At 44.9% G+C, this 25440-nt stretch overlaps 1 protein-coding gene across 1 annotated transcript; it reads left to right on the top strand.

The window, feature by feature from the left end:
- The first annotated feature begins 12567 nt into the window (after positions 1–12567).
- Positions 12568–22309, top strand: LOC146751605 (ras GTPase-activating protein 1-like). The gene is made up of 4 exons (XM_085533911.1): positions 12568–13232; positions 20214–20291; positions 21021–21155; positions 22143–22309. Exons 2-4 carry the CDS (start codon positions 20223–20225, stop codon positions 22224–22226), a joined length of 288 nt encoding a protein of 95 aa, XP_085390037.1. The 5' UTR covers positions 12568–13232; positions 20214–20222; the 3' UTR covers positions 22227–22309.
- The last annotated feature ends 3131 nt before the right edge of the window (positions 22310–25440 follow it).

The raw sequence follows: 25440 nt of genomic DNA, 5'->3' as shown, positions 1-25440 counted from the left end.
GAAGTAGGACTATATTCTTTCTGAGCAGCTTTTTTGATTCTGTGAATTTTTTAATAGAATGAGTAAGTAGCTATTTGTCAACGGTTTATGGGCTGGTCCTGCCCAGTTCTGTGACTAGTGGGGTGAAGGAATTTCGCAAAATCCATGCCTCCAGAAAAGGGAAACAGGGGACCCCAAAATAATTAAAAACAGTGGCAATGATCTAAGGAGAAACAAACTAATTTACTAAATATGGTATCGGAATGCAAGATAACACACTATAATACAATATAATTAGAACTGAAGATAATAAATCAAATATAATGAGAAAGAGACTGTCCAAACAGCTGAAGGCTTTACACTGATACTGAAGCGATGCACGCAACAATATTTCAACAATATTTAAGGTCATTATGGTACTGGGGCATGATATCCCAATTAATGTTTGAGAGCTCACCAGATTTAGTCATGCTGTTACATTTTCTAGAGATGCATTGTAGAGCTCAGTATAGCTTTACCTAATAGTTTTAACTTTGAAGTGACTTTTATTTTGTTGTTTTGCAGACTATTCTAAAATATTAATTTTCTTTTTTTTATGTTGAGAAAGATAAAAACTTAAAATGATAATTAACCTTTGTAATACCTCTAGAGAGCAGTGATCTCTCAAGATGATATTCCTGTCATATGCCATCTGGGAGGACTATACCTTATACAGGAACTCCTGTGTAGTGCATCTTACATGTTAAGATGAATGTCCTTTGAAATGCAAAACCAACATAAGGAAACTAATATTTTATCAAAAAGATTGTTGGACTGTCATTAGATTTCACTGATGTACTGTCTGCACTGGAATATATATATATAGCTCTCTACATCGGTGGAAACTCCCAGTGTTGATCACTCAGAATCAACGGAGTGTTCATTTCTTTAAAACATAATTCTATGGTGTCTCAGTTTTGTTTCATTTCTCTGCTCCAATCCAATCATGTTGAAACATTCTAGAACCTTTGTAAACATGTTGCAGGCTACTGAACCTGGTTCCTTTGAACTGGCACTGAGTACAAAAACTCCAGTTTTTGTAAATAAACCAACTGAATAATTAGTTCTTCCTTTAACACTGTCAATTGCCAATCAGTGCAGGCCAAACAAAAATCTTTGACAAGGATGAGATCTTGACATTGTCTTTATAAATGACTGTCTTTATAAATCTTGATACTCATTTTCTAAAACTGGAAGTTTAAGGAAGTTTCAACTCTTCTACATTCACTTTATTTTATTATTATATCTGTTACTGATATGATTTCCTGGTTAATCTCTCATTGAACAGTATACCAGATGATTAGTCATTAGCTCTTATTTATCACTTTGATTTATGTCATAGAATCATAAAATCATTAAGGTTTGAAAAGACCTCTAAGATCATCTAGTCCAACCATCCACCTACCACCAATATTGCCCGCTAAACCATGTCCCTAAGTACCAGCATCCTTGGGAAGGAATTCGCCTTCAAATTGAGGCTGCTCTTATCAGAGATGTTGGGGCTAGCCTATTGCAAAGGTGCAGAACTTAGAATCAAACACCACGTCTCTCTGTTTTTTCCTACCTCCAGGAACTGCCATGTGGCTTTCCTTAAAACGATACGTTTTTCATAAACAGTTTTCATGGGGTCTCTGCTGAATGCTTGTTGCAGCTGACGCTTCCATGTCTGAGGCGTGTTCCGCTGGGAGCTAGCGATCTCCCCTCGCTAGGACCACTGCAACACTGACATCATTAAGAGGATGCAGCAAATGGCGTTTATTGCAGCGCAATTAGCACCTTAAGTACTCTAATTACTTTTTCTATGCCTCTTAAACGTACTTGTGAAGTGTGCGCCAAATTTACATCACAGAGCAGGGGACAGAGCAGGGGGGGTCCTGCCACCTCACAGCCCAAATCCCCGCTAACGCTTGCAACAGATGCTATAAATTCTGAACCCCTTTCACATCACCTTTGCCTTCATAAGTGAATACTTCTGACTTGTCTCGAGTATAATTTTTTGCAACCTCCAGTGAAGAATATTACATTTTATTGCACCGATTTTGATCCAAGAATACTTAAGTATTCAGAGACAGGTGGGCAGTTTGTAAGTGCCTGGGTATTTTCATCATCATAGTATCATAGCATCATAGTCATGTGCGGGTTGGAAGGGACCTTAGAGATCATCGAGTCCAACCCCCGGGATTCGGGCCTCTGTGTAGCAGAGCGGCACTTCTACCACTTGCGACACAGGGGGGATTCGAACTCCGGGCCCCAGTGTTGCAAGGCGGAGTCCTTAACCACTGCGCCACCGGGGCACACATTTTCCCTTCTATATCATTCAATAAGTGGTGTTTGGTTGTAAAAACCCATATGTAGATATTTACTCATTTTTAATTTAGCTTGACCACTGTAAGAAGCACCAAATCTTTTGTATCTGCAAGGTCCATCTTAGGTTCATATCCCAGTTGTCTTCCAATTCAGGTCATCTAAAAGAGAAATTTGTGTATGTGCCATGACTTCAAAATTATTTATTTCCTTGTAGTTTTTGTTTCACACTGACTCTTTTGTGAGCCTGTAATCCATAGTTCTTGGAGAAATAAGAAACTTCTATAACACAATTGTCATGGTTTAATTTTTTTTTTTTTAATTTTGCCATCAGTATTCCACATCATAACATCATATAAAGTATGAATAATTTTAATGAATCTGCAACTTAAGAAGAAGACTACATCTCCCAGAGAACAACACGATAGGTCACGGGACCTGGACTCTATATTAACTCAGTCGCAGACCAGACTGACGTTTTTCGAGTTCTGGCGTTCGGAGGAGTGTGTGGGAGCCTTTGCCGTTCGCCTAGATTTCACAGTAGGCCTCTCGGTTACGGGACTCATTCTCTCTCCTATTTTGCTTGATTCGTTAGCTCAATTTTCAATTATATTGTATTATATTGTGTTATCCTGTATTTCGATGTAGTATTTAGTAAATAAGTGTGCCTCCTTAGATCATTGCCGCTGTTTTCTTTTCCTAATTAACTTTTTCCTTTCGGCCTAGGGCCCCTGCTATTTCTTGTTTTATCTGCTCAAAAGCCTGCTGCTGCTCAGGACCCCATGAGAAATTATTCTTCTTCCGTGTTACCTGATAGAGAGGGCTCACTATGTGGCTGTAGTTTGGGACATGCATTCTCCAAAAGCCCACTACTCCCAGAAAAGATTGGGTCTCTGTTTTATTTGTGGGCGGAGACGTAGCAGTGATTTTGTCAATCACATCTGCTGGGATGTGACGACGTCCATCTTGCCATTTTATACCTAAGATCTGGATTTCCTGGGCAGGCCCCTTCACCTTGCTGCGCTTAATGGCAAAACCAGCTTTCAAAAGAATTTGGATTATCTGTTTCCCTTTCTTGGAAACCTCTGCTGCTGTATGGCCCCACACTACAATGTCATCAATATACTGCAAGTGTTCAGGAGCATTACCCTGTTCCAAAACAGCTTGGATTAATCCATGGCAAATTGTTGGGCTGTGCTTCCACCCCTGGGGTAAACGGTTCCAGGTATACTGAATACCTCTCCAGGTAAAAGCAAACTGTGGCCTACATTTTGCAGCCAATGGGATGGAAAAGAAGGCATTAGCAATATCAGTGGTGGCATACCACCTAGCTTCTTTTGACTCCAGTTCATACTGGAGTTCTAGCATGTCTGGTACATGCAGAGAGAGAAAAAGCTTTTGAATCTGAGAGAAAAGATCTCCTGTACCAACGAGACTCAATCTGGTACGAGAAAGAGAATCTTAGAGCTGACGCAGAAAAACTTTGGGATGAGAAAAGCTCCCTGCAATCCCAACTCCACACTCTCCAGTCTGAGCACAGCGCCCTCCGGTCCGAGCACGACACTCTCCAGTCCGAGCACAGCGCCCTCCGGTCCGAGCACGACACTCTCCAGTCCGAGCACAGCGCCCTCCGGTCCGAGCATGACACTCTCCAGTCCGAGCACAGCGCCCTCCGGTCCGAGCACGACACTCTCCAGTCCGAGCACAGCGCCCTCCGGTCCGAGCACGACACTCTCCAGTCCGAGCACAGCGCCCTCCGGTCCGAGCACGACACTCTCCAGTCCGAGCACAGCGCCCTCCGGTCCGAGTACAACACTCTCCAGACTGAGCGCGATGCCCTCCGGACCGAGCACAATGCCCTCCAGACCGAGCACAACACTCTCCAGTCCAAATATGACGCCCTCCAGTCTGAGTGCGGCATCCTCCAGGCCAAGCACGATGCCTTCCAACCCAATTGTGACACCCTCCAGTCCGAGCATAATGCTCTTCAGACTGAGCACAATGCCCTCCAGACCAAGCTCAACACTCTCCAGACTCAGCACACTGCCCTCCAGGCCGAGCATAACGTCCTCCGGTTTGGGTACAACACTCTCCAGTCCAACTACAACAGCCTCCAGACTGAGCTTGGTGCCGTCCAGTTTGAGCGGAACGCTCTCCGAGACCAGCTATGTGCCCTCCAGGGTGAGTTGAATGTATTTAACCAACTACCAGGGGCACATGTAGTCCAATTTGGCCAGCCACTGGGGAGGCATGTAGTCCAATTTGACCAGCCACCGGGGGCACATGTAGTTCAATCTGACCAGCCACCGGGGGCACAGGTAGTCCAATTGGACCAACCATCTGGGACACCAGATACAATGTTGGTTGCCCCTGTAAGAGGGCGAAAGACAAAACGAGTTTCAACTCAGTTAGAGAAAATGCAGAAGGAGTTGGAAGAGCGGAGGGAGTTAGGAGAGCAGGACTCAGGAGACTCAGGGGACTCGGGAGAGCAGGGGGAGTCAGAAGACCAGAAGAAGTTGGAGGAGCAGAGGATGTTAGAGGGGTATAAGAAGATGATAGAGGAGCAGAAGAAGTCTGAGGAGCAGAGAAAGTTAGGAGAGAGTAAAAAGAAGGAGGGTTACCTGGAGGAAATAACACAAGCGTCAGGGTCAGAATCAGAAGAGGAGCCAAAAGCTAGTTTTTCTTTACGAGAATTTCTCAAGTCCAAACTTATAGATGGGGCAGCCTCATCAACACAGTTGCCACCATCAACACCTGGGACTCTTGATAGAGCAAAAGGTGAGCAAAGTATTACGACCATTATTGATCGATCTTTTAAACTGAGTGAAATTCGAGATCTAAGAAAGGATTACACACGTCAGCCAAAAGAAAATATGGTCACTTGGTTACTTCGCTGCTAGGACAATGGTGCCAACAGTGCGTGGCTCGATGGCAGTGAAGCTCGCCAACTGGGTAGCATTTCCAAGGACTCACGTGTGGACAGAGGTATTGGCACATGCCAAAATCGGTCCTACACCCTCTGGAAGTGGATGTTGATAGCGGTAAGAGATAGATTCCCCTTTAAACGGGACTTGGAGCCTGAGAAAAAGAAATGGACTGATATAGAGAAAGGTATCCAATTTTTGAGGGAAAGTGCTCTGGTGGAAATGCTATACAGCCCCCAGTTCAATCGTAACGATCCAAACCAATTACATGATCATGAAGCAGTCCGCGTTCCACGACAAATGTGGTGTGACTTTACAAAAGCAGCTCCAGAAAAGCATGCCAGTGCACTTGCATTAGTATATGGCAAAGGGGACAGGAAACCCTTTGTGAATGAACTAATTGGCAGACTTCAGGAACTTGAATTATTTATAAGCGCCACAGAAGTTAATCTGTATACTTCAGCCATTGTCAAAATTGTGGAAAGGTTAAACGAAGTGGAGGGAACACAAAATGATATTATTGACAAATTGGCTAATGTGCCTAATGTAGATGAATCCACGGTGGTACAAGATGATGGAAACCAGGATTTCCACAACCGCCTATTGAGGAAGCTAAACAACATGAGTTCCTCTCGACCTGTATCATCGAAAATCTCAACCATTAAAAAGAGACGTCCTCGTATTCAAGCAAATGACGATGATAAGTCACCTCGAATCAACAATGAGACCACACGTCTTGCCTTGTTGCTTTTCCTCTGTAGTCATGGGGAGGACATGAAGAAGTGGTGTAATTCATCCACTTCTGCACTTCAGGCACGAGTGAAAGAATTACAAGGTGAAACAACTACCAAGGTGAACTCTTCCAAGAAGGGGAGAGTTCCAGTTGCTGCAAGTCAACGAGGTAAACAATAGAGGGGCCCTGCCCCCAGCCAGGGGGGGGAAAGGGACAACAGAGTATACTGGACTGTGTGGATTAAGTGGCCTGGCACATCTCAACCACAGAAAAATAAAGCCTTGGTGGACACTGGTGCACAATGCACCCTAATGCCCTCAAGTCACCAAGGGACACAACCAATATATATCCATGGAGTGACTGGGGGTTCCCAAGAATTGACTATGTTGGAGGCCGAAATAAGCCTCACTGGTAAAAACTGGCGAAGGCACCCTATTGTGACTGGTCCAGAGGCTCCATGTATACTGGGAATCGATTACCTTAGGATGGGATATTTCAAGGATCCCAAGGGGTATCGATGGGCCTTTGGGATAGCTGCTGTTAACACAAATGGTGTTAAGCAGCTGTCAACTTTACCTGGTCTGTCAGATGATCCTTCTGCTGTGGGGTTGCTCCAGGTAAAAGACCAAGAGGTACCAATTGCCACCAAAGTGGTTCACAGACGGCAGTACCGCACCAATAGGGACTCATTGCTTCCCATTCACAAGCTAATTCGCCAATTAGAAAATCAGGGAGTGATTAGCAAAACGCACTCGCCTTTTAACAGCCCCATATGGCCAGTGCGTAAAACCAGTGGGAAATGGAGGCTGACGGTAGATTACCGTGGCCTGAATGAAGTTACACCTCCATTAAGTGCTGCTGTACCAGACATGCTAGAACTCCAGTATGAACTGGAGTCAAAAGAAGCTAGGTGGTATGCCACCATTGATATTGCTAATGCCTTCTTTTCCATCCCATTGGCTACAAAATGTAGGCCACAGTTTGCTTTTACCTGGAGAGGTATTCAGTATACCTGGAACCGTTTACCTCAGGGGTGGAAGCACAGCCCAACAATTTGCCATGGATTGATCCAAGCTGTTTTGGAACAGGGTAATGCTCCTGAACACTTGCAGTATATTGATGACATTGTAGTGTGGGGCCATACAGCAGCAGAGGTTTCCAAGAAAGGGAAACAGATAATCCAAATTCTTTTGAAAGCTGGTTTTGCCATTAAGCGCAGCAAGGTGAAGGGGCCTGCCCAGGAAATCCAGTTCTTAGGTATAAAATGGCAAGATGGACGTCGTCACATCCCAGCAGATGTAATTGACAAAATCACTGCTATGTCTCCGCCCACAAATAAAACAGAGACCCAATCTTTTCTGGGAGTAGTGGGCTTTTGGAGAATGCATGTCCCAAACTACAGCCACATAGTGAGCCCCCTCTATCAGGTAACACGGAAGAAGAATAATTTCTCATGGGGTCCTGAGCAGCAGCAGGCTTTTGAGCAGATAAAGCAAGAAAAAGCCCGTGCCGTGGCCTTGGGGCCGGTACGGACGGGACAGGATGAGGGGGTTCGGGCTGCTTCTGAAGTAGTTGGGACAGAGGTTCAGCTTCTTTTAGCACCTCGCTTGCCAGTAATAAACTGGATGTTTAAAGGACAGGTTCCCTCCACCCATCATGCTACTGTTGCCACTTGGAGTAAGTGGATTTCATTAATTACTCAACGAGCTCAAATGGGAAAACTCAGCCGTCCTGGAATTCTAGAAGTGATCATGGACTGGCCTGAGAGTAAAAATACTGAAACGCCACCTACAGAAGAGGTATCACGTGCTAAAGAGGCACCACCATACAATGAGCTACCAGAAAATGAAAAGAAATTTGCCCTATTCACAGATGGATCATGTCGTACTGTAGGGAAACATCGCAGATGGAAAGCTGCTGTATGGAGCCCCACACGACAAGTTGCAGAGGCCACTGAAGGTAAAGGAGAATCAAGTCAATTTGCAGAGGTAAAGGCTGTTCAGCTGGCTTTAGATGTGGCTGAACGGGAGAGGTGGCCAATGCTTCACCTTTATACTGATTCATGGATGGTGGCAAATGCCTTATGGGGGTGGTTGCAACAGTGGGAAGATGATAATTGGCAACGAAAGGGTAAACCTGTTTGGGCTGCTGAACTGTGGAAAGACATTGCTGCCCGAATAAGGAACATTGTTGTAAAGGTGCGCCATGTAGATGCTCATGTGCCTAAAAGTAAGGCTACTGAAGAACATAAAAATAACCCTCAGGTTGATCGAGCTGTCAAAATTGAGGTGGCTCAAATAGACTTGGACTGGCAGAACAAGGGTGAATTATTCCTAGCTCGGTGGGCCCACGAGACTTCAGGTCATCAAGGAAGGGATGCAACATATAAGTGGGCCAGAGACCGAGGGGTGGACTTAACTATGGACGCTATTGCTCAGGTTATTCATGATTGTGAAACATGCGCCACAATTAAACAAGCCAAGAGGATGAAACCTTTTTGGGGGGAAGGGAGATGGCAAAAGTATAAATATGGAGAGGCATGGCAGGTTGATTATATCACCTTGCCACGATCTCGCAATGATAAGCGTTATGTACTCACCATGGTGGAGGCAACCACTGGGTGGCTCGAAACATACGCAGTACCCCATGCTACCGCCTGAAACACCATATTAGGGTTGGAAAAGCAAATCCTGTGGCGGCATGGCACTCCGGAAAGAACTGAATTAGATAATGGGACCCATTTTAAAAATTCCCTTGTAACCACTTGGGCCAAAAATCATGGCATTGAGTGGATTTACCATATTCCCTATCATGCCCCATCTTCTGGTAAGATTGAACGATTCAATGGGTTGTTGAAAACTATGTTGTGCTCCAGACCCCTCACCAGTTTTGTTGTCCTTCTCTGGACTCGTTCCACGGCCTCAATGTCTTTCTTGTAGTGAGGAGACCAAAACTGAACACAATAGTCGAGGTTCAGCCTCACCAGAGCTGAGGTCAGAGGGATGATTATGCTCCTGCTGGCCACACTATTTTTAATGCAGGCCAGGATGACGTTGGCCTTCTTGGCCACCTGGGCACACTGTTGGCTCATGTTCTGCCGAGCATCAACCAACACCCCCAGGTCCCTTTCCTCTTCTCAGTCATCCAGCCACTCAGCCCCAAGCCTATAGATCTGCATGGGATTATTGTGGCCAAAGTGCAGGACCTGGCACTTGGCCTTGTTGAACCTCATCCCATTCACCTCAGCCCAGCGATTCAGCCTATCCAGATCCCTTTGAATGGCCTCCCTAACCTCAGGCAGATTGACACCACCTCCCAACTTTGTGTCATCTGCAAACTTACTGAGGGTACACTCAGTCCCCTCATCTAGGTCATCAATAAAGATATTAAACAAGATGGGCCCCAGTACTGACCCCTGGGGGACACCACTTGTAACAGGTCGCCAACTGGACTTAACTCCATTAACCACTACCTGCTGGGCAAGGCCCTCTAGCCAGTTCCTTATCTAAAGGAGGGTATACTTGTCCAGGTCACGGGCAGCCAGTTTCCCCAGGAGAATACTGTGAAAGACAGTGTCAAAGGCTTTGCTGAAGTCTAGGTAGACTACATAAACAGCCTTTACCTTGTCTACCAGTCTTTTCACCCAGTCGTAGGAGATGAGGTTGGTCAAGCATGACCTGCCTTTCACGAACCTGTGCTGGCTGGGCTAGATCCCCAGGATGCTACGCACGTGCCATTTGATCTTACCCAAGGTGATTTTCCCAGTAACTTTCCCTGGTACCGAGGTCAGGCTGACGGGCCTGTATTTCCCTGGATCCTCCTTACGGTCCTTCTTGTAGATGGGAGATCCATTGGCAAGCCTCCAATCTTGTGGGACTTCTCCAGATAGCCAGGAACCCTGATAGGTGGCAGAGAGCGGCTCAGCTCCCTCACCACCCTAGGATGGAGCCCGTTCGGTCCCATGAACATGTGACAGTGCAGATGAAGGAGGAGCTCTCTAACTGTCTCCACCTGAATCAATGGGGGTGTATTCTGTGTAGCATCCCAGACTTCCAGATCAGGGTATAAAGTGCCCTGAGGATAACTGGTCTGCTCATTAAAGGCAGATGTAAAGAAGGTGTTGAGGACCTCAGCCTTCTCCTTATCACATTCCCCGCTGCATCAAGTAAAGGATGGAAATCCTCCTTGGTTCTTCTCTTCCCATTGATATATTTTTAAAAGGATTTCTTATTCTCTTTTACTGCAGTAGCCAATCTGAGTTCAACTTGGGCTTTTGCCTTCCTAACTTCCTCCCTGCATACCTTATCAACTTCCTTGTAAAATCTCCCCAAGAAGCCTGCCCCTGCTTCCAGAGGACATAGACTCTTTTTCTTCTGGAGTCTCAACAATAGTTCCCAGTTCATCCACACCGGTCTTGTTCCCCTACGGCTCACCTTACAGCATTCAGGGACAGTCTGTTCTGTGCCTTTAAGATTTCCGTCTTGAGGAGTGTCCAGGCTTCCTGGACACCTTTACCCTTAAGGAGTGACTCCCAAGGGACCTGTGCTACAAGCTTTCTGAACAAGTCAATGTCCGCCCTTTGGAAGTTCAAAAGAGCAGTTTTGCTAGTCACCCTTCTGACATCTCCAAGAATAGAGAAATGTAACTCACTGTCATCAGTTTATTTAAAAGGCTTCTTCTTAGCCCTCTGTCTTATTTTGCTGCTAATTTTTGCTGTGAATTCATGCCACATATTTGGTGTACTCCTGACTCTCTCAGCATCTTGCTATTGGTTTGGGTCATCAGGAATGTACATCAGGTCACGTAAAGCTCTGTGCCTTTTTCCATGTCAGTCCTTTTCTTTATCTCTGGCATCAGATCATCTTTGAAGGGTATTTTTTCTTTACAGCTAACAGCATCTGCTTCCTGCTCGTGAAGATATGTTCCAATACGTCTGTCAATGGATGAGTCCCTAGCAATGTCACCCAGTTGGTGAGCTTCTCTACTATTTAGTGACACACTGTTGGCCCCATTGTCCCAACATTTGGGTGCTGTGAAAAGTCTTTTCTCAAACCCTGAATTTCAGTCATTTTCAGAGGTCAGTTAGTAATGGTGACATTGTCTTCCTCACCTTCTTCTTCTCTTTTAGCTCTCCTTGGCATCAGCAACCGTGGTCTTGTTGAGGTCTCCTCCCCTGGCATTAGGGGTGAGTCCATTGGATCTTTGTCCTCATCTTTCTCATCTTACAGTATCTTGTTCTTCTGCTTTTTCCTCCTCCTCTTTCTTCCGTTCTGTATGAAGTGATGTTCATTTCAGTTTCTGTCCTCTTAAAGGGCAACTGACGTCAATTCTGGTGGCTCCTGTGATGGATCAATTTGCTCCGTTTTGATGCTGTTTCTCTCCAGCTCGACTCTGAGTCTGTCTTGTTCTGTTTGAAGGATGTCTCCTTGTGTTTGAAGTTTGACTAATAGGTTCAGAGACTGTTCAGTTTGGATTGGAGAGTGTCTTGTTGAGATTGAAGTCTGTCTTGTTCTGTTTGGAGACTATATACTTTGGATTGGAGGGAGTCTTGCTCAGTTTGGTGGGTTTCCCATTGATTGGAAGGTGTCTTGTTTGTTTAAGAGGATGTGTCATTCAGATTGGAGGTCTTTTCTCTCAGATTGGAGATTCTCGCTCTTGGACTGGAGACTTTCCTTCTTAGCTCAGAGCCTCTCTCGCTCAGTCTGGAGCATCCGTTTCTCAGCTAGAAGACTCTTTCTGGATCTGGAGATTCTCCCTGTCAGCTTGGACTCTCTCCTGGAAACACTCTGTGTAGTCTTGGTCTCTCTCTTACTCAATTTGAACTCTCTCCAGGAGACTCCCTTTTGACTTGGATACTGTCCCTATTAGTTTCAGAGACTCTCTCCTTCTCTGGGATGGTATTAAATAAGGCCTGATAAGCAGAAGCCAGGCCCCAAATCATTTGTGCCTCCTCAGATATGCCTGAGCCACAACATCCCTGTCTCAAAGATTTGCTTAGGCTCTCAGTATCTTTCAGGTGTTCAGGAGTGAAGTCCTATGACACCGGGGATGCCCATCTCTCTAAACTCCCTCCCAAGTCCCTCCACACTGCCTTCCACTCAGTATTCTGTGGATCTGGGAAAGGCTTCCTCAAATATTATAAATACAGATAGTGAGTGAAATGAACAGGAATACATTCAGAGACTGACTATATGATCATCAGATGAGCATTCAAAAAATGTGTAATGAATTCGAGGGAGAGAGTGGGAGACGGTTTAAAAGACACAAGTTCTGTAAAATTAACCACTCCCTCTGGAAACTGTTTCAAAAGAGAAAGCAAAAGCATTTTTTTTCTTTAGCAAAGCAAGATAGCAGCACCTAGAAAGTTTACAAATATCCCAGAATATTGGCAGTCCGTCTGGACTTCAAGGCCTTGTTTTCAGTACAGCACCTGCTGTACTGATAAACAAAACTCTCCGAGAGTAGAGAGAGACTCATTCTAAAAGTACATTTTCCTGGTCAACGCAGTTGATGCCCACATTCTCCACTAAAAATGTCAGTGGTTTACGGGCTGGTTCATGCAGCGTCTCAGGCACGGACTCAGATGTGAACGATCCAAATCGTTTATTACGAGTTCTCACATCCCTTATATACCTTTACAAGTTGTTATTTTCTAACTTTCCCATCCGCCCTTACAACTTTCCCAAACACCTTACATGTCAACAAAGCATTCTACAAAACACTTTTCAACTGTCCATGCAGGCACATATCCAATCAGAGCTGTGAGACTCTTCTTCTCCTTGCAGAGGTGTCCTTGATTCTCATGCTGTTTATCTTGCTCCACAGCTGCTGCTCTGAACAGCTTTTCTTGTATTCCCACAGGTTCAGCCCAGTTCCATGACTAATGGGGCAGGGGGACCCATGGACCCATCCCCTAGGAAAGGGGAAAGGGGTTTAATTGCCGAAGTCGCCCCTTTTTGATCGCCGAATTCGCCTGACTCGGAGCAGTTCCGGACCGATCAGCAGCGACTGACTGCGTGGTTCAAGAGGGATCTCGAGCGTTTCCTTCAAGCAGGGAACCCCCGGGTAGAGGAGAAGCCCGGCAGCTCTCACGGGAGCAGCTGACGCAGCCGCTGACGCAGCGTGTGGGCGTTGCCCGGCAACGGCGGGAGATTTAAACGGGCACAAGGAAGGCAGCGACTAGTTGCTGCCCACCAGTGACGGACAGGAGGAGTCAGGGTTCGTGTACCTCGTGGCTTCCTGTTTCAGTGCTGGTAAGTCTTCTGCTTAGACATGGTTGCGCCCAGGCGAAAGGCTGCTGCCAGAAATACTGAGGAGGCCCAGACAAGGGTCCCATACTCTCAGAAAAGGGAGGCAGCAACCAAGAAGACTGCAGAGACCCAGACTGAGGTCCTGCGCATGACTGATAGGAAGGCTGCTACCAAAAAGTCTGAGAAGACTCAGACTGAGCCCCCCAACCCGAGATGCTGCTGTGCAGGTCTCTGGCTGTACTGAGTGCCAGAGCCTGGCCCTTTCAGTGCTCGGTGAGGGAAGCAGTGATTGTGTTTGCTGCGACCAGGTTAACTACTTGCTCAGACTCGTAGTTGACCTGAAGGAGGAGGTGGAGAGCCTGAGATGCATTAGGGATTCTGAGAGGGAGATAGACTGCTGGCACCAAGCCCTATCAGCTCCTAGATCTTGGCAGCCAGATGAGGCTCCACATGGAGAATGCCACCCCCTGCTGCCTTGCAAACAGGTAACAGAAGGGAACCTACATGCAGATGGCGTCCCTATTACAGTGAACCCACTGTCCTCTCACCCCTCTGGGAACAATGGCAAAGAATCGGAGGAAGTAGGTTAGTGGCATAAGGCCCCTGCTCGTCGAAGCAGGTGTGCCCCCCCAGTGAGTCCCCGCCCCCCCCAGCTGCCCCTGCAGAACAGGTACAGTGCTCTGCAGGGACAACTGGATAATGGTGGTGATGATGGATCTCCCCAGTCACTGCTTCCAAAAACTAATCAGTCTTCACCTAAAATTAACACATCATCAAATAGGAAAACACGACGGGTCACTGTCATTGGTGACTCTCTGCTGAAGGGAGCGGAAGGGCCAATATGTAGACCAGACCCTCTGCATAGGCAGGTCTGCTGCCTCCCAGGTGCCTGAGTAAAGGATGTAAGGAAGAAACTTCCTTCCCTGGTCCAGCCCACTGATTACTATCCTCTGTTGTTGTTTCAGGTTGGTAGGGATAATTTACACAAAACTTCCCTAAGGATTCTGAAAAAGGATTTCAGAGCCCTGGGAAGACAGGTAAAGGGTTCGGGAGCACAAGTTGTGTTCTCCTCAATCCCTTCAGATATAGGGAATAGCGAGGGGCTTAATATAATGGGCCAGCAAATTAATACCTGGCTCCAAGCTTGGTGTGCTCAGCAGGGGTTTGGGTTCTTTGACTTAGGCTCTGTGTACAGGAGACTAGACCAGCTAGAGACTGATAGGAGTGGCTTCTCCCATCATTCAAAAAGGTTCTTAGGTTGAGAGGCAGATTCATCCAGAGGGCTTTAAACTAGGTATGAAGGGGGATGGATGTGTAACTGGGGTCGCTAACACAAAGTCAGCACGTAGCGACCCAGTGCTTGCAGGAGAGGGGTGTCCTTGTAAGAACCCATGGTCTTGTGCCTCCGTGACGGAGGAGGATGACCCTATGAAGGGGGAAAAGGGTAAAACCAGGTCTTCTAGGGATAAGCCTGAGGAAGTGGTGTTGGGATTAGGAGCGAGGTGAGAAGCTCGGCTGAGGTGCGCCTATACCAATGCACGCAGCATAGGCAACAAACAAGAAGAATTGGAAGCCATTGTGAGGCAGACAAACTATGACCTAGTTGCCATAACGGAAACATGGTGGGATTGCTCCCATGACTGGAGAGCTGCAATGGATGGCTACAAACTCTTCAGGAAGGATAGGCAAGGAAGGAGGGGTGGCGGTGTGGCCCTCTATGTCAGGGAATGCTTTCATGCAGCAGAGCTTGCGACTGGGGACGATGTGGTTGAATCCCTATGGGTAAAGATCAGGGGAAGGGCTGATAAGGCAGACATTCTGGTGGGCGTCTGTTATAGACCGCCAAACCAGGATGAAGAGGCAGATGAGCTGTTCTATAAGCAGCTGGCAGGAGCTGCGCGGTCACCGGCCCTTGTCCTCATGGGTGACTTTAACTTCCCTGACATATGCTGGGAGTACAACGTGGCTGAGAAGAAGCAATCTAGGAGGTTCCTGGAATGCATAGAGGATAACTTCCTAATGCAGCTGGTGAGAGAGCCCACGAGAGGAGCTGCCCCGCTAGACCTGCTGTTCACAAACAGGGAAGGTCTGGTGGGAGATGTGGAGGTTGGGGGCTGTCTTGGTCAGAGTGACCATGAAATGGTAGAGTTCTCGATTCTAGGTGGAGCCTGGAGGGAGAATAGCAAAACTGCCACCTTAGACTTCCGGAGGGCAGACTTTGATTTGTTCAGAAGACTAGTAGGGGCAGTCCCCTGGCGTTCAGTCTTAGTGAACAAAGGGGTCCAAGATGGCTGGTTGCTCTTCAAGAAGGAAGTCTTGAAGGCGCAGGAGCAGGCGGTCCCCCTGAGCCGCAAAATGAGCCGGCGGGGAAGAAGACCAGCATGGATGAATAGGGAACTGTTCTTAAGGTTGCAGGAGAAGAAGAGTATCTACCACCTGTGGAAGGAGGGAAGAGCAACTCAGAATGACTACAAAGAGGCTGTCAAGATGTGTAGAGGGAAAATCAGAGAGGCAAAAGCCCAGCTTGAATCTAAGCTGGCCGCTGGGGTGAAAACAAACAAGAAACTCTTTTACAAATACATCAACTGTAAGAGGAGGACAAAGGGGAATCTCCATTCCTTACTGGACGAGGCTGGGAACGTGATCACAGAGGATAAGGAAAAGGCAGAGGTTCTGAATGCGTTCTTTACATCTGTCTTTAAAAGTCATCTTGGTTATTCCCAGGGCTCCCCACGCTCTGACTTGGTAGTCTCGGCTGGGGAGCAGGCTGAACCCCCTGTGATTCTTGAAGAAGAGGTCAGGGAATTACTACTCCAACTGGACTGTCACAAGTCCATGCGTCCGGATGAGATTCATCCAAGAGTGATGAAGGAACTGGCGGAGGTGATCGCTGAGCTGCTTTCCATTATCTTTCAGCGCTCCCTGTTGACGGGTGAGGTCCCGGAAGACTGGAGGCTTGCCAATGTGACTCCCATTTACAAGAAAGGTTGTAAGGAGGATCCGGGGAACTACAGGCCTGTTAGCCTGACCTCGGTGCCAGGGAAGGTAATGGAACAGATTGTCTTGAGGGAGATCACGCAGCAGGTGTGGGATGACCAGGAGATCAGACCTAGCCAGCATGGGTTCGTAAAGGGCAGGTCCTGCTTGACCAATCTGATCTCCTTCTACGATCCTGTGACCCATCTGATGGATGAAGGAAAGGCTGTTGATGTGGTCTACTTAGACTTCAGCAAAGCCTTCGGCACTGTCTCCCGTGTGGTTCTCCTACAAAAGCTGGCAGCCCGTGGCTTGGATGGATACACTCTCAGCTGGGTAAGGAGCTGGCTGGAGGACCGGGCCCAGAGAGTGGTGGTAAATGGAGTTAAATCCAGTTGGAAACCAGTCATGAGTGGTGTTCCCCAGGGGTCGGTGCTGGGGCCTGTCCTCTTCAACATCTTTATTGATGACTTGGATGAGGGCATTGAGTGCACCCTCAGTAAGTTTGCAGATGACACCAAATTGGCAGGGAGTGTTGATCTGCCTGAGGGTAGCAAGGCCCTGCAGAGGGATCTAGATAGGCTGGAGAGCTGGGCCGAAGCCAACAGGATGAGGTTCAACAAGACCAAATGCCGGGTTCTGCACTTTGGCCACAACAACCCCAGGCGGTGCTATAGGCTTGGGGCGGAGTGGCTGGAGGAGTGTGTGAAGGAAACGGACCTGGGGGTACTGATTGATGCTCGGCTGAACATGAGCCAGCAGTGTGTCCGGGTGGCCAAGAAGGCCAACGGCATACTGGCTTGCATCAAAAACAGTGTTACTAGCAGGAACAGGGAGGTAATTATCCCCCTGTACTCAGCATTGGTGTGGCCGCACCTCAAGTACTGTGTTCAGTTTTGGGCCCCTCACTGCAAGAAAGACATTGAGGCCCTGGAACGCGTCCAGAGGAGGGCTACAAAGCTGGTGAGGGGTCTGGAGCACAGGCCTTATGAGGAGCGGCTGAGGGAGCTAGGATTGTTCAGTTTGGAGAAGAAGAGGCTCAGGGGAGACCTTATTGCTCTCTATAACTTCCTGAAGGTAGGTTGTAGTGAGCTGGGGGTTGGCCTCTTCTCTCGTGTAATCAATGACAGAACTAGAGGGAATGGTTTTAAGCTGCACCAGGGGAGATTCAGGCTGAACATTAGGAAGTATTACTTCTCGGAAAGGGTAGTCAGTCATTGGAACACACTGCCCAGGGAGGTGGTGGAGTCGCCGACCATGGGAGTGTTCAAGAAATGTCTGGATGTTGTGTTGATGAATATGATTTAGACAGGAAGTATTGGTAATGGTTGGACTAGATGATCTTCTAGGTCTTTTCCAACCTTGATAATTCTGTGATTCTGTGGTAAAAGGGAAAGAGTAGGGAGATGAACATAAAGCAAATCAGTGGCAATAATCTGAGGGAAGCAAACTAATTTACTAAATAAGATAATGGAATGCAAGATAACACACTATAGTACAATATAATTAGAATATAAGCTAATAAATAAAATGAAAGTGTCCAAAAACTGAAAGTCGTACTCTAATGATGAAGGTGAGATGGCTAGGGAGCACACATATTGCACAGACAAGCAGAAAGGGAAAAAGGGAATTTCTCATGACCTGTGAACAGTGTTACCTTTCCCTTTGAATGGGAAATGTCCTCTGAGTTATGTAGTTCTCCTTCTCACCTGAGACAGGTATACCCAGAACTATCAATGGTCTTCATAACTGGAGTATTAACTCTTAAAATCTACATGATGTGCTCTACATAATGTTATTATGTGGAATATCGATAACAAAAATCATAAAACCATGGGAAAGCTCTTCAGAAGGGAGAGGCAAGGAAGGAGTGGTGGTGGCATGGCTCTCTATGTTAGAGAGTGTTTTGATGCTGAGCTTGGGACTGGGAAAGATAAAGCTGAATCTCTATGGGTAAGGATCTGGGGTAGGACCATCAATGCTGAAATCCTGGCGTGGGTCTGTTATAGACTGCCTAACCAGGAGGAAGTGACAGATAAGGCATTCTGTGAGCAGTAGGCACTAGCTGCACAATCACATTGAGTGCACTCTCAGTAGGTTTGCAGATGACACCAAATTGGAAGTGTCAATATAGCTGGGCTGAGGCCATTGGGATGAAGTTCAACAAGACCAAGTGCCGCATCCTGCACTTTGGCCACAACAACCCCAGGCAATGCTACAGGCTTAGGGCAGAGTGGCTGGAAGAATGTGAAAAGGAAACAGACCTAGGGGTATTGGTTGATGCTTGGCTGAACATAAGCTAGCAGTGTGCCCAGGTGGCCAAGAAGGCCAATGGCATCCTGGGCACCTGGGTCAGAAATAGTGTTGCTAACAGGAAAGAGTAAATAATTGTACCTCTGTACTCAGCACTGATGAGGCAACGTCTCAAGTACTGTGTTCAGTTTTGGGCCCCTCACTGCAAGAAAGACATTGAGGCCCTGGAGCATGTCCAGAGAAGGGCAATGAAGCTGGTGAGGGGTCTGGAGCACAAACCTTATGAGGAGCGGCTGAGGGAGCTGGAATTGTTCAGTTTGGAGAAGAAGAGGCTCAGGGGTGACCTTATCACTCTCTAAAACCACCTGAAGGTTGTGGTGAGGTGGAGGTCCACCTCTTCTCCTATGTAACTAGTGATAGGACTAGAGGATATGGCCTCAAGTTGTACCAGGGGAGATTCAGATTGGACGTTAAGAAATATTACTTCTATGAGAGAATGCTCAGGCTGCCCAGGGATGTGGTGGAAACGCCTTCCCTGGAGTTTGTTGTTGAACGGCGGGAGAAAAGCAGATGACCACACCCGTCATTGACATATGATCAGCTATTCTCGTTTATTCCTTGGCTGCGTGTACATTTATAATACAGATAATTAGCTCATACATATTGCAAAAGTGGAGCTCATCATTGGTTCCCAATTACATACCATCCCCGAGTATCTTAACGGCTTGTTGTTATCAACTGAAAGCTACTCCCTTGCTGAGTTCCCAGAACCATGGCTAGTTTCTCACCATCTTGTTATTCTTACTGCCCTTGCAGGTGGCATGACTGTTAGATTAACTGCACCGTGTTTACGACCCTTCTCGGCTAACTAACTGTAAAAAACACTCTCTACAGGAGTTGTTAAAGAAAAGGGTAGATGATGTGCTGAGGGACATGGTTTAGTGGGAAATACTGGTGATTTTGTGATTCTATGGCCTGTTCTGGTTCCCAAGCCGCAACATGGCTGAATGATAAACGTGTTGCCTTAGGAAAAAAGAAAAAGAGACTTCAGCCTGCTGTTAAAAAGTTGCTTGTTTGACACTCACAACATGGAATTGAAGTATTAATGAAAGAACAAGATGGAGGGCACTTTCAAGGGCTGCTTCGAGGCAATGCCTCCTATTTTATTACTTTGGCCCACTACGTCAGAGGCAGGTGTTGGTGGTATAGCAGTAGAGGTTGAACCTTCCCTCCATTACTCCATTACATTTTGTTGCCATGCATGGAATGACAGCATGCAGGCTCTTGTTCATTGCTGTTGAAAATGCATAGCTAACGGTGGTGTCTGTGTTGAAAAATAGTGTTTTGTAACTTAGAATTTGCACTATCAAATAGTGATATTGTGCTCTTTGTATCTGTTGTAGTTTCCATGGAAATAAATGAGGTATTACTTTCAGAGCAACCTAAATATTTCCGTAGCATCTAAAAATGTGGGGTTTTTATTGAAGCTATATATCGGATTAATGCCTGTCTTAAATTATAAATTTCATGTAACTGTATAAGTAAACAATTTTTTAAATTCATCTGGAATGCAAAAATGTAATCTTTTGACTGGTTGTACACCAGTCATTCTAAATTCACTTGGAAAAAATAAATTTACTCCAGATGACACATTCATGTTTTGTGGTTCACTTGTTTCTGATGACAGTGTGTTCACTTCAGGTAGGACTAAATTGGAATTAATTTGTTCTAATAAATACTTGTTAAAATTTCTAGGAGCCATATATGGAAGGGGTAAATCCATTCATCAAGAGTAACAAACATCACATGATCATGTTCTTAGATGAACTTGGGGTAAGTGGTTTAAAAAAAAAAAATAAAGCTATTGGAAGTTGCATAGCAACATAGCATAGCAAATATAAATTTATATAAATTTAGCATATATAAATTATATTTATTATATTATATTATATAAATTATAAACATAGCAAATATAAATTTAGCACTGCTGTATATATCAGATCTAATTTTTTAGCTTCTCCCTGAAGATTATAGCTTTTGCCAAAAATAACAATCTTTTAAAAATATATTTTAAAAACAGTTCTTCTGTGTAGTTTGTAATGCGGTTTTGTCCAGACTGAAAAATTTGATGTTTTTTTAATGAAAGCATTATGTTCAGTTTAACAACAACAAAGTACCTAATGAATGGATCCTCCTTTTATTTGCAGGCAGATATGATAGGAGTGTCTATTCTCACCATCTTTATAATCAGCTCAGAGGTAGCATAGCAACATCAGACCCTCCTAGTAGGAATGGGAATTGTTGTTTATTTAGAAATCGCTCCACGTGAAAAAGTGTGACCATAATTTAAGCATCTTTATTAAATAGATGCTTGTGGAGGGAAGGAAATTCATAATTTATATTAGATAAAAGGGACAAGAAAACTTAATTATGAACAAAACCATTGCAATACTTCTTTGCAGTATCAAAACAACTATTGGCTAGTCTGAAGACTTGTAATTTAGTTTTCTTTATGCCTGGGTGCTCACCATTCTAAGACTACTCTCATCACTTTTGTTAAAGAATGTTCCTGAGCTTCCAGACACTACGGAGCATTCTAGAACTGACTTATCTTGTTATCTGGCAGCCCTGCATGAGATGTGTGTTGCACATTCACATGAACTTTGGACACTCAGTAACGAGCGAGGTGTAATGCAGGTAAACTACAGAGATTAACAAAAATCATAGGTCTGGAGCTATTGCTTAATATCATTATTCTTTTGTATTATCTGAACTTGTACTTTGCTTTCTATCGCTACTTCTCTTCTGCTTCCTTATTACATTTATAAACAAACAAGCTTCTCAAGCAAATGCTATAAATGACAGTTCTGTTTCAACTACTAAGTCAACTTACTATAAATGCTTATTCTTTTCTGACTATTAAACTTCTATATAACTTATATGAAAACTTATTTAAGGGGAAAAAAAGTTGAAATTATTACTTTCATGGTATTTTAAAACAACAAAATGTACTTGCTTATGGTCTACTAATTATAATGAACTTCAAGTAGATAATTCTATTTAATTCACAGTAATATGTTTTGCAATTCTTGGTTGTTATACTGAGTTGTGCAGGAGATTATTTAAGTAGTCTGCCTTTACTAGCACTATCAGGACAAAATGTCATATTCTAGTTTCATAATTCATTCACAGCTACTAATAGTCTCGACTGGCAAGACAGGATAGTAGAAGCCTTTGGTACTAAATATGTGTTGCTAACAAATGAAGAATATAATTTCTTTTACAAGGCCTATATCTGAAGTATTTAATGATTACAGATTTGGTACTGTTTCCTCAATATACTTCCTTCAGAGGAGAAATTTCTCCTTGTGCATTTCCATAAATAAAACTCTTGTTTGTTTTTTTTCCCTTTTCCTTCAGTCAATTCAACTTTCTGATTAAATTGACAAGACTAAATGGGTCTCCATGGGTGCTGATAAATTTCATATTTGTGCCTTTTGAAGTAATGTCTCAATGACTAAGAAATTGGAGCTGTGGCAGTTCTGGGATGTGGATGTTAAGATATACATTAAGCAACTTAATTGCAAGTATGGTGGGCAAATGTTGATGTTTCTCAAAAAAAAAAAAAGGTTTTTTTTTTGGTTGCTAATGTAGAGTTTTGTACTTTTTTTTTTTTTCCTACAGCATGTTCTTAAGAAGCTGTTGGCAATTAGAGAACTGCTTCAACAAAAACAAAATCAGTATTCAGTGTCTAATAACATCGTGTAGCAACCTGATCCTGCATGTCTAGCATGGCAGCTCACACCAGTATCACCTTGGTTTTTTTGGCTTTTGCCAAAAATAAAACACCCTGCCAAATTCCTAGTGATGTGTGAACTACAGAACAAAAAAGCAAAGATTATTTTAGTGAATAAATGTACTATCAGCTTTTTAAGCTATCCGTGCAGGACAGTTGCACTTTTACTCTTGGAACAAGCTCTTAAATACAATGAGTCTTGGTGTACAGTTTACCTTCTGCAAAAAAAGATGCTGTGACTGTCTTGAAATCAGAAAATCACTTTCAGCATCTCCAATTTTCAAAGCTGTCCTGTCTTGTTGGAAAAGAATTCTCAACTGGAAGCAATGTATAACTGGATTACATTTCTTACTGTAATTTCTGCCTGGTTACAATTATAATCACAGAATCACAGAATGACTCGGGTTGGAAGGGACCTCAAGGATCATGTAGTTCCAACCCCCCTGCCTAGCAGGGCCACCAAGCATACACCTTTGCTAGATCAGGTTGCCCAGGGCCCTGTCCAACCTGGTCTTGAACACTTCCAAGGACGGGGCATCCACAACCTCCCTGGGCAGCCTGTTCCAGGGCCTAACCACTCTCCCAGAGAAGAACTTCCCCCTAACATCCAACCTAAATCTTCCCTCTTTTAACTTAAAACCATTTCCCCGTGTCCTGCTATTGTCAGCCCTTTCGAAGAGTTTACTCCCCTCCTGGAAGTAAGTTCCCTTCAGGTATTGAAAGGCTGCAATGAGGTCACCCCACAACCATCTCTTCCCTAAGCTGAACAAACAAATCTGGCCGGTGGTGTGAACCTAGTACTTCCTCATCAAGGCTGGAGTAGCTTTGTCCTTCAGTAATAATGCTGTGCTTTTCTTCCTTCCACTCCTGGCTGACAGCACACACTATTTCTTGTGATATTGCCTTTAGGACTGTGATGGAATTGCACTGTTTCTTGGAAGGTGAAGACCTTAAAGCTTGAACTTTCTTGAAAACTCTCGTATTCATAATTTTTAAAAATCTATCTGCTTAAAAACTTGGTCTATGAACTGAAACTGTATCCCCATCGTAAACAAGAGCTTTCCATGAATGTTCCATCTCCCTCAGCCTGTCCTCATAGGGGAGGTGCTCCAGCCCCTCGATCATCTTTGTGGCCCTCCTCTGGAACCTTTCCAAAATCTCCATGTCTTTTTTGTACTGAGGACTCCACACCTGGACACAGTACTCCAGTTGGGGCCTCACAAGAGCAGAGTAGAGAGAGACAATCACCTCCCTATACCTGCTGACCACCCCTCTCTTAATGGAGCCCAGGATCCCATTTGCTTTCCGGGCTGCCAGAGCGCACTGCTGGCGCATGTTGAGTCTTTCGTCCATCAGGACCCCCAGGTACTTCTCTGCCGAGCTGCTCTCAAGGACCACTCCTCCCAGCCTGTACAGGTGCCTGGGGTTCTTCCGGCCTGTCACGGTTTGAACGAAAAATCCACCTGCATCCGTGACAGGGGCCGTGGGCCCCGCAGGGGCCCTAGGCCGAGAGGAAAAAGTTAATTAGGAAAAGAAAACAGCGGCAACGATCTAAGGAGGCACACTTATTTACTAAATACTATATCGAAATACAGGATAACACAATATTATACAATATAACTGAAAATTGAGATAACGAATCAAGCAAAATAGGAGAGAGAATGAGTCCCGTAACCGAGAGGCCTAATGTGAAATCTAGGCGAAATGGCGAAGGCTCCCACACACTCCCCTGAACGCCAGAACTCGAAAGACATCAGTCTAGTCTGTGACCGAGTTAATATAGAGTCCAGGTCCCGTGACCTATCGTGTTGTTCTCTGGGAAATGTAGTCTTCTTCTGTAAGTTGCAGATTCAGTAAAATTATTCATGCTTTATATGATGTTATGATGTAGAATACTGATAGCAAAATTACAAAATTATTAAACCATGACACAAGCTCAGGATTGGTGCATCCCTGTGACTAAGAAATCGGGAAAAGGTGCAAGGAGACCTGCGTGGATGATTAAGGAGCTCATGTGCAAGCTCCGTGGAAAGAAGGAAGTACATGATATGTGGAAAAAGGGTCTGACCACTTGGGAACAATATAAGAATGTAGTCAGGGACTGCAGGGATGCGACCAGGAAGGCTAAAGCCCAGCTGGAGTTGAATCTAGCTAAGGAGATAAAGGATATGTCATGGTTTAATAATTTTGTAATTTTTGCTATCAGTATTCCACATCATAACATCATATAAAGCATGAATAATTTTACTGAATCTGCAACTTACAGAAGAAGACTACATCTCCCAGGGAACAACACGATGGGTCACGGGACCTGGACTCTATATTAACTCTGTCGCAGAACAGACTGACGTCTTTCGAGTTCTGGCGTTCAGGGGAGTGTGTGGGAGCCTTCAGCCGTTCGCCTAGATTCACAGTAGGCCTCTCGGTTACGGGACTCATTCTCTCTCCTATTTTGCTTGATTCGTTAGCTCAATTTTCAATTATATTGTATTATATTGTGTTATCCTGTATTTCGATATAGTATTTAGTAAATAAGTCTGCCTCCTTAGATCGTTGCCGCTGTTTTCTTTTCCTAATTAATTTTTTCCTTTCGGCCTAGGGCCCCTCCGGGGCCCACGGCCCCCTGTCACGGACGCAGGCGGAATTTTAGTTCAAACCGTGACAGATTTTGGTGGAGAATGCGGGCAATTTGAGTTGCTTTTTTTTTTTCTGTGTTTTCTTCTGTTGCTCTTTTAGCTTTTAACAGAGCTACGAGTTTTTTTCCCTGTTAAGGAGCTATCTCATGTTTGCGGTTCTGCACCTGCGAGCTTGACCTTGAAAGTCCAGGCGGACTGCCAATACTCCAGCATATTTTATAAACACTGCTGAGCTTTGTTTTCTTTTACTTTTTTCTCTCTATTGAGGAAAAAAAAGGAAAAAAAAAATAAATGTTTTCTCTACTAAATTTGTTTTACCAGGGACTGTGTGCCATTGGTTCCTTTTTTGAGACGCTCCGAACATATTGGGTCATGTTTAAGCTAGCCACTTTTTCTTATGGAGCTATACAATTGTATAATGGATTGAAAGCATGGTTAGCAATGCTCACTTCGTATCTGTATACAGCTCCAGAGGGGGCAACTAATGCAACTAATTATACAGAAATGGTGATTTTTAAGTGTGCTCATCTTTCTTTCTATGAATCCTTTA

This window comes from Coturnix japonica, unplaced genomic scaffold (assembly GCF_054131305.1).
Source record: "Coturnix japonica strain WE unplaced genomic scaffold, WE-NBRP24 Scf071, whole genome shotgun sequence".
In the NCBI taxonomy this organism is placed as follows: Eukaryota; Metazoa; Chordata; class Aves; order Galliformes; family Phasianidae; genus Coturnix; species Coturnix japonica.
The sequence above is the reverse complement of the archived record's forward strand: the minus strand, read 5'-3'. Positions and strand labels throughout refer to the sequence as shown.